Consider the following 10,000-nt stretch of genomic DNA (forward strand, 5'->3'; position numbering starts at 1 on the left):
TGAGTGATACAATCCACATATTTGCTCTTATGGCGTTCGGTTCTCTCCGTTTTGAAGCCCTTTTCCAATGTTCACATAAGCGAATTATTTGCCTGTCCAAACCAATCATCTCAATTAGCTCGTGATTTATTTGCAGTCCCATTCGTTGTTTTCGCTGCATGCCAGCGTGATATTTTACAATCAGCTAGCCAGTAGCCAGCTTTCAGCGAGCTGCTGCTGCTTAGTTAGCAAACGAAGGGGATGAATGGGTCTCTCATTCGTTCCACTCATACACCATAGAAATCTAGACGCCCCTAGCGGCCACAAATTCCACAACAACAAAGGGCGCGGCGCCTCCAGGCAAAACTGCAAGTGCTGTTTCGGAGCAGAACCACCAGATGGTGATGTAAATATTCCCATTTTTGCCATAACGGGTCAGTCAAGCAAAACCTTGAGTTCCAAGCCATTTCATGACTATGAAAAAGTTGCATAGTGTTTCTTTAAAGTGATACTGTCCTATTGTTGGAAATAAGCTTATTTTACACCTGCCTTTGAGTTAAATAATAGGGTTTTACCGTTCTCCTGTACTTCCAACAGTTTTCTAGGTATGGCAGTGCACATTTCACCTCCACGCTAACAGTTAACATTGAGTCCTATGAGACCAGTTAGCCGTGAGCTGGTCTCATAGGACTCAATGTTAACTGCTAGTATGGAGGTGAAACACAACATTTGCACTGCCATACCCAGAGAACGATTCAAAGTATAGGAGAACGGTAAAACCCTTTTATTTAACTCAAGGGGAAGTGTAAAATTAGCTCATTTCCAAAAATGGGACAGTATCACTTTAAGCTGACAAACATTGCAGCAGTCTGAATCAAATGAAGAACTGAGATTGGATGGCTACACAAGCAAATCATTCTGTTTTCACAACTGATATACACATTGATATAAACATTTCTGACCCTCTTTGATGTATTTTCTCGATCAACAACAAAGGTTTATATTTGTTTATTTTAAATAGGGTACTTTGCTATGAGCCTGTTTTACATAGATCTTCAAATTCCAACGTTGCTGCTTTGGATAAGCAACTTTGGATAAGCAACGTGGATAACCAACTTTAGATAAGCAACATGGATAAGCAACTTTGGATAAGCAACGTGGATAAGCAACGTGGATAACCAACGTAGTTGTTTTAAATAACTGCCTTGGGGGGAACAAACACAAGGAGGGGCGGCGGGCGGAAAGCTCCACAGCACAGAGGGATAGTCAGAGTGGCCTTTCTGGTGAAATCTTGTGCATCTTCAGATATTCAATAAGCCAAAATCTTTCTGGATTTCATAAAACATCTCAGGGAAATCGTAAAACTCAATTAATCGCTCAGTCTTACGGGAACCCAATAGAGCGGCACTTCACTTCGGACATGCTGCTACTCAGCTGAGGACAAAGGCTCTCGTGCCAGGTGCTGCTACCCACCGAGACAACACCAAAGGCTCTCGTGCCAGGGTGCATGGCGCTGCTATCCACCAAGACAACAAAGGCTCTCGTGCCAGGGTGTATGGCGCTTCTATCCACCGAGACAACACCAAAGGCTCTCGTGCCAGGGTATATGGCGCTGCTATCCACCAAGACAACACCAAAGGCTCTCGTGCCAGGGTATATGGCGCTGCTATCCACCAAGACAACACCAAAGGCTCTCGTGCCAGGGTATATGGCGCTGCTATCCAACAAGACAACACCAAAGGCTCTCGTGCCAGGCTGTATGGCGCTGCTATCCACCAAGACAACACCAAAGGCTCTCGTGCCAGGCTGTATGGAGCTGCCCTCCACCGAGACAACACCAAAGGCTCTCGTGCCAGGCTGTATGGCGCTGCTATCCACCAAGACAACACCAAAGGCTCTCGTGCCAGGCTGTATGGCGCTGCTATCCACCAAGACAACACCAAAGGCTCTCGTGCCAGGGTGACAACACCAAAGGCTCTCGTGCCAGGGTGTATGGCACTGCTATCCACAGAGACAACACCAAAGGCTCTCGTGCCAGGGTGTATGGAGCTGCTATCTACCGAGACAACACCGTCTTTTGGAATTCAAACGGTAGGGCCGTGTCAGCCTTTTAGCACGATGACCTTCAGACTGTTTCTCAACTGATTAGTCAAATCTACCCACTCATTTCCATTGATTGATTGATTGTTTACATGTATTGCCATTTCAGCAGCTATGGCTATATCATGGCCAATACAGATAGAAAGAAAACCATTACATCACATTTCCACTCATTTCCAAAGCGCATTCCCAACAATTAACTTCACTACCCACTCATTTCTGTGGGGAATGCGACCTGTGATGATTTTTTTTTTCAAATGTTTTGCTGTGAACTGTGAAAGTGTGAAAATGGACCTCTTGACCAACGTCAGTCGCTGGGAAGGTTCTCGTGTCTGGTGAGAAAACCAGGGGTGATAGTGAAAAAAAATCCTGAGCCTGAACTTTTTTCCCTGCTCTAACGACGACGACAAGATACTGCATAGTGACGTAACGTAGGACTATTTTGACACATTATTCAAACATTTAATAGCCTGTGTATGACCATTATTCAAGCCTGATAGTAGAAGAAAACCCTGAACCTGTAACACTTTCTGAGATAAGAATAACCTAATGGCTAATTATTATTTTTGCAAACTCTGTCAAGCCTGAAATCAGGCATGGAGCCTGAATACCATCAGCCCTGGATAACACCGTCTTTTGAAGAACCAACATTTTGTAGTGCGGTAACCGTGCACACCAGTAACCGTAACTAGTGTGTGTGTTGCTAAGGTTGCTAGGCGATGGTTGCTAGGCAATGTTGGGCACCTGTAGTGCTTGATTCTGATTGGCTCTCAGCTGCTGCTGTCGCTGCGTTGCCCGGGCAACCACTGGAGAGGTGTCCGCACGCTTCCGCTCCCCCGCACCCTTGGGCACTGTGGACACACACATCCACACACACACACACACACACACACACACACACACACACACACACACACACACACGTATCACACGCACACACACGTATCACACACGTATCACACGCACACACACGCACACACACGCACACACACACGCACACGCACACGCACACGCACACGCACACGCACACACGCGTGCGCGCGCGCATACACACACGCACCACACCCATCAATGTAATTAATCATCATGAATAATTGCAATTAAAAAGAAAAGAAATCCACATGATGAATGTCAATCCACACATTCTCTACTCCTTTACATTTCGCTTTATGTTCATGTCAGTGTGTGTGTGTGTGTGTGTGTGTGTGTGTGTGTGTGTGTGTGTGTGTGTGTGTGTGTGTGTGTGTGTGTGTACTCACGTGTGTTGACGCTGGGTTCGCACTGCAGTGAGAGTGTGTGTGTGTGTGTGTGTGTGTGTGTGTGTGTGTGTACTCACGTGTGTTGACGCTGGGTTCGCACTGCAGTGAGAGTGTGTGTGTGTGTGTGTGTGTGTGTGTGTGTGTGTACTCACGTGTGTTGACGCTGGGTTCGCACTGCAGTGAGAGTGTGTGTAGTGTGTCTTCATTGGTGGTGAGGTCCAGACTGGAGAGGTACTGTGGAGAAGAGAAGAGCATTAACTAGCAGATTAGAGTAGTGTAGAGTAGTTTAGCACTAGAGGTCCAGACTGGAGAGGTACTGTGGAGAAGAGTAGAGGAAGGATTAAGATTAGATTATAACTAGTAGTAGAGTAGAGTAGAGTAGAGTAGAGTAGAGTAGAGTTCAGTAGAGTAGAGTAGTAGTAGAGTAGTTTAGCACTAGAGGTCCAGACTGGAGAGGTACTGTGGAGAGGAGTAGAGGATTAACTAGCAGACTAGATTAGATTACATCAGATTAGAGTAGATTACATCAGATTAGATTAGATTGTAACTAGTAGTAGAGTAGAGTAGAGTAGTGTAGAGTAGAGTAGAGTAGAGTAGAGAAGTTTAGCACTAGAGGTCCAGACTGGAGAGGTACTGTGGAGAAGAGTAGAGCATTAACTAGCAGATTAGATTAGATAACATCAGATTAGATTAGATTGGAACTAGTAGTAGAGTAGAGTAGTAGAGTAGTAGAGTAGAGTAGAGTAGAGTAGAGTAGAGTAGTAGAGTAGAGTAGTGTAGCACTAGAGGTCCAGACTGGAGAGGTACTGTGGAGAGGAGTAGAGGATTAACTAGCAGACTAGATTAGATTACATCAGATTAGAGTAGATTACATCAGATTAGAGTAGATTACATCAGATTAGATTAGATTGTAACTAGTAGTAGAGTAGAGTAGTGTAGAGTAGAGTAGAGTAGAGTAGAGTAGAGTAGAGTAGAGTAGAGTAGAGTAGAGTAGAGTAGTGTAGAGTAGAGTAGAGTAGAGAAGTAGAGTAGAGTAGAGTAGAGTAGCGTAAAGTAGAGTAGAGTGCAGTAGAGTAGAGTAGAGTAGATTATAACTAGTAGTAGAGTAGAGTAGAGTAGAGTAGAGTAGAGTAGAGTTCAGTAGAGTAGAGTAGTAGTAGAGTAGAGTAGAGTAGAGTAGAGTAGAGTAGAGTAGAGTACAGTAGAGTAGAGTAGAGTAGAGTAGTAGAGTAGTAGAGTAGAGTAGAGTAGAGTACAGTAGAGTAGTAGAGTAGAGTAGTAGAGTAGAGTAGAGTAGAGTAGAGTAGAGCAGTAGAGTAGAGTAGAGTAGTAGAGTAGAGTAGAGTAGAGTAGAGTAGAGTAGAGTAGAGTAGAGTAGAGTAGAGTAGAGTAGAGTAGAGTAGAGTAGAGTAGAGTAGAGTAGAGTAGAGTAGAGTAGTAGAGTAGAGTAGAGTAGAGTAGAGTAGTGTAGTGTAGTGTAGTGTAGTGTAGTGTAGAGTAGAGTAGAGTAGAGTAGAGCTGTGTAGAGTAGAGTAGAGTAGAGTAGAGTAGAGTAGAGTAGTAGAGTAACTTTATTGATCCCCGGGGGGAAATTCAGGAATAAAGTAGAGTAGAGTAGAGTAGAGTAGTAGAGTAGTAGAGTAGAGTAGTAGAGTAGTAGAGTAGAGTAGAGTAGAGTAGAGTAGAGTAGAGTAGAGTAGAGTAGTAGAGTAGAGTAGTAGAGTAGAGTAGAGTAGAGTAGTGTAGAGTAGAGTAGAGTAGAGTAGAGTAGTGTAGAGTAGAGTAGCTCGGTGTAGTGTAGAGTAGAGTAGTGTAGAGTAGAGTAGAGTAGTGTAGAGTAGAGTAGAGTAGAGTAGTGTAGAGTAGAGTAGAGTAGAGTAGAGTAGAGTAGAGTAGAGTAGAGTAGAGTAGAGTAGAGAAATAGAGTAGTGTAGAGTAATTTAGCTCTAGAGGTCCAGACTGTGAAAAATATTAACATACCAATATATAACAATATAATAATAATAATAATAATAATGATAATAATAATAATACTAATACTAATAATAATAATAATAAAATAATCAATAGTTTAACCATTTGTACCATCTGTCCGCCCTCATAGGCTATAATAATAATAACAATAATAATGATAAGTAATAATTATAATATTTTATATTACCTGTTTAACCCTTCGTGCCATCTGTGCGTCCTCGTATACCGTCTTATATTATATGAATATGTTTTAATAATAATGATAATAAATAATAATAATAATAATGATAATTGATAATTATAATATCTTATATTACCTGTTTAACCCTTCGTGCCATCTGTGCGTCCTCATAGAGCTTCTTGGCGTTGAGGAATGAGGAGCGTCGCACTCGCCTCTTGTGGCCACCAGGGGGCACCTCCAGCACTGAGGCAGACGCAGCACTGCCCTGAGACAACGACCTACAGAGATGGATAGAGACACACACACACGCACACACACGTACACGCACGCACGCACACACACGCACACGCACACACACATACAAACGCACACGCACACACAGACGCATACACAAGCAGGCACGCAGACACACACACACACATCCACAAGCAGACAGACACATATATACAGACAAAAACAATGTGGAGACAGAGAAGACAAGCGTAAACAGACACATGACACAGACACACAGACACACACACAGACACACACACAGACACACACACGCACACACACAAACACACACGCACGGGAATGAGAAGAGTGAGTGTTTTCATATAACACGTGTGTGTGTGTTTGTGTGTTTGTGTGTGTGTGTGTGTGTGTGTGTGTGTGTGTGTGTGTGTGTGTGTGTGTGTGTGTGTGTGTGTGTGTGTGTGTGTGTGTGTGTGTGTGTGTGTGTGTGTGTGTGTGTGTGTGTGTGTGTGTGTAGGGGGGGATGAGTCTTGAAGGTCTAGAGCAGGAGGTTAAAAAACATGCCAGCACTACATTACATTACATTACACACGTCTTCCAGTGTGTGTGTGTGTGTGTGTGTGTGTGTGTGTGTGTGTGTGTGTGTGTGTGTGTGTGTGTGTGTGTGTGTGTGTGTGTGTGTGTGTGTGTGTGTGTGTGTGTGTGTGTGTGTGTGTGGTTACTATCATCTAATGCAGTCATGCTTTTCACGCCACTCCAACCCCACAGCAAACTCATTTCCTTCACGGCATGAAGTCAAAGTAAACACTCACGGCATGAAGTCAAAGTAAACACTCACGGCATTCAAGCAAACTCAAAGTTAATAAAGTGCAAGACTCAATAAACAACATGGAGGAATACATCAATAAATATGGGTAAATAAACAATATGGGTAAATAAACAAATGCACAGAAAAGGGTTCACATGTTAACGAGTCACACATGCCTATCTACAGTCTGTATAAATGACTTATTGGCTGTGAACAAGAAAGTGAATAGTTGTGAACACACAACTAAGAAATGATTGGTTTCGTCTTATAAGTGACTTATACAGACAGTTAGTCGTGAACCTTAAATGAAGTGGGTATAAATAATATATAAATAATAAATGCACATGAGCAGGTAAACAAATAAACATAAATAAGTAAATAAGGTAAACAGGAGCATGCTGATAGGAGAAGAGAGAAGGCGATCAGGAGACATAACGTGGCATACACATCACTTTGGATACTGTAGGGTCAAAGACGTGCAAAAAGGAATCGTCATTCAGTGTAACGGATGCCCTCTGCTGACAGTAACTGTAAAAAACATGACTCTTTTAATTTATTTATTGTTACAGGGAATTCATGAAAGCCTCGGCTGTCATCCATTCACTTGAAACAATTTAAAAATCATGTTTTTTTACAGTTACAGTCAGCAGAAGGTATCCGTTACACTGAATGACAGTTCCTATTTGGACGTCTTTGACACCGCAGCAACTTCTTGCACTTGTCTGAGTATCAAAAGTGATGGCAGTCTCTCCCCTCCCGGCGGCGGAGCGAGAGAGAGAGAGAGAGAGGGAATAGAAGGAAGAACAAAAAGGAGGAGGAGGAGAGGAAACAGAAGGAGGGGGGGATGAGGCAGGCAAACGAACAAACGAGTGGAGAGGAGAGGAGAGGAGAGGGGGGGAGGAGTTCGAGACGTGTGCTTTAGTTTTGCAGGGCGGCTGGAGAGGACCTGGCCTAAGCCCTTTGCTATCTGACCAGGCAACTTGCCCGTGATTGGTTGGTTGGATGATGGTCGAGAGACATGACCTCCACATGACCTCTGACCTCTAGGTGACCTCTACACGTCCTTCTCCTTCTGGACCACGGGGCCTTAACATGCAACATTTTGAATGGGGCGAATCAAGATAAATCCTGATTCCGTTTGGCATGTGCCCTGGATTTCAGATATGATAGCAGTGAATTTTAAAGGGTGAATATTTAAAGGTACACTGTGCAGGAAGTGGTCAGAAAAGGTACTGCAACTATGCTGCTCATTGAAACTGGGTTGACTTTTGCCAAATTTGATATTTACATGAAAGTTTACCAAGTAATAAATATTTTCTGGTATGGTCCAAGTAGAGTCATTTTTGCAGCTAAAAATGGCTATTTTTGGAAATTCAAAATGGCGGACCATGGAGAAGATCCCCCTTTTCATGTATGAAAAGTGCATTTTCCCAGTCATAATGAATACTTAGACTTTGATGGTGGTGGTAAGTATTCATGAGAAAGATAGCATTAGTGAATGGGCAGCATGAATTCTGGAAATAAACAACTAAAAATCTCACACAGTGTCCCTTTAAAGATTTGGATTGACGTCTTGCAACCATCAAGAAAGGTTATGTGAGTTTTTGTACAGGACGAGGTAATAGACTACAATATACGCCTCATGCATTTGATGTGAAGCGAGGCTGAAGGTGCATCGTGCCTAAAGTGGCTACACGTCAGACATGCATCTTCTGTTGTGTGGGCCAAAGAGTTACATATTTTTGCACACAACACAAATCACATCGCCGACAACCACACCTCGGTCAACAGGTGAACTGTAGAGTAGGGATGTATTCGATTAATTGATTCCATTGAAGAAAAGGACCCCAGGAAGAATAGCTGTAGCATTGCCACAGCTAATGGGGATCCAACAAATAAACAAATAAACACGTTTCAATTAGGGCAACGTTGCAAGTTCTACATTTATCCAGCAAATATGACAAATATGTTCTTTCATTCGTAACGTGTTTACTCAAGTGTTAAAAAGTGCCAATTTACATTCATGATGTAGATCTGTAGTTGTTAGTGGTTTCGTAAACGTGGACTGCAATCTGCAACTATTTGGGAATCAGTTCATACCAGGTTATTTCTAATGTAGCACAAACAAACTATTTTAAAAGGTAAGCCATTCATGTTTAGGAGTTAGCCTAAAGCACGCTAGCCAATGTCAACAACAGTGTGTAGGCCAATAGCTAATGCTAATAAGCTAAGTAGCAAACTATACTGCTCTTGATTGCGGGGATGTTATCTATCTCACATTGCATGGTATTGTAATGTCAATGATTCCAGAATGGAGTGAGGAGAAGAGAATCGAATCTGTGCGGGAGAAACTTTGGGTTTGCGTGTTACCGTAGAGTCACCTTAGAACGCTCCTCTACTCTAAAAGTNAAAGCAGAGAGAGTTTAGATTGAGAGGGGACATATGGCGGCCATCTTGGTGACGCCTTCGGAGTGCTATTTCGCGATTAAGTAGACCAGATCTGAGAGTCAATGGGAAAAATGAATGGGGAAACTGAGTATAGGACGGAGGGGAACCCAGCGGTTGTGAAACCCATATGGTTGAAACGACCGTGAAAAACTGATCAATCTAGACTACTTGGTTGTGTCATACGAGTCAAAATAAAGCTTTTTAAGCCACTTTTCTCACGTTTTTTTTGACAGAGCGCAGGCGCAGTAGTTCCATAACGGCACGAGAGCAACGGCTTTTCACAACTGAGCATGTGCATCATTTCGCGTGCGCCGATGCAGCCAGATGATTGGATCACTGGCAACGCAGCTCAGCAGGCACATTGGCTCTTGTTACCAGAAAGGCGGGAGATGTGCGGGTAGACGCCATATTTGCGTTACGAATCTTCACCGTTCATTTCTATGTACCTGTCCTATCTCCCCTTACTAGAATATGTCTGGTAAAAGCAGATGCTGCCAATCCAACCAATCACGGACAAGTTCCATATCCCTGAGCCAATAAGAGGAGTTTCCTCATGAATAATTGAAACGTCTTCTCATGCCCCCCTGCAAAACTAAAATGGCGTCCCGGCTCCCGCGTCACACCAGTCGCGTGCGGCACTTACCCGAGACTACGCCATTTCTTCTTCCTGTTGGGAGTAAGCGAGGGGGGGGGGCAGGGAGGGAGGGAGGGAGGAAGGGAGAGACAGACAGGGAGAGAGAGAGAGAGAGGGGGAGAGAGAGAGACAGAGGGAGAGACATACAGAGGGAGAGAGATACAGAGAGAAAGAGATACAGAGAGAAAGAGATACAGAGAGAGGGAGAGAGAGAGAGAGAGAGCGAGAGCGAGGGGAGGAAAACAACAGACAGACAAGCTTAGATGAAGAACACCACAAAGAACAACCCAGAAGAGAAGAAGAGGAGGAGAGGAGAGGAGAGACGCAGAGGAGGAGGAGAGGAGAGGAGAGGAGAGGAGAGGAGAGGAAACGAGAAGAGAAGA

General features: G+C 43.6%; 1 protein-coding gene across 1 annotated transcript in view; it reads right to left on the minus strand.

Moving 5' to 3' along the window:
• Positions 1–10,000, minus strand: part of LOC134442970 (rap guanine nucleotide exchange factor 2-like) — a 117,883-nt gene that overhangs the window by 9,468 nt on the left and 98,415 nt on the right. Inside the window, exons 24-27 of the mRNA XM_063192923.1 lie at positions 9,627–9,650; positions 5,630–5,771; positions 3,491–3,572; positions 2,824–2,930 (exon numbers count right to left, since the gene is read on the minus strand). Of these exons, the coding sequence (XP_063048993.1) occupies positions 2,824–2,930; positions 3,491–3,572; positions 5,630–5,771; positions 9,627–9,650 (355 nt within the window). The remainder of the gene's footprint in view (positions 1–2,823; positions 2,931–3,490; positions 3,573–5,629; positions 5,772–9,626; positions 9,651–10,000) is intronic.

The sequence above is a fragment of the Engraulis encrasicolus genome, unplaced genomic scaffold (genome assembly GCF_034702125.1).
Source record: "Engraulis encrasicolus isolate BLACKSEA-1 unplaced genomic scaffold, IST_EnEncr_1.0 scaffold_26_np1212, whole genome shotgun sequence".
Taxonomy (NCBI): Eukaryota; Metazoa; Chordata; class Actinopteri; order Clupeiformes; family Engraulidae; genus Engraulis; species Engraulis encrasicolus.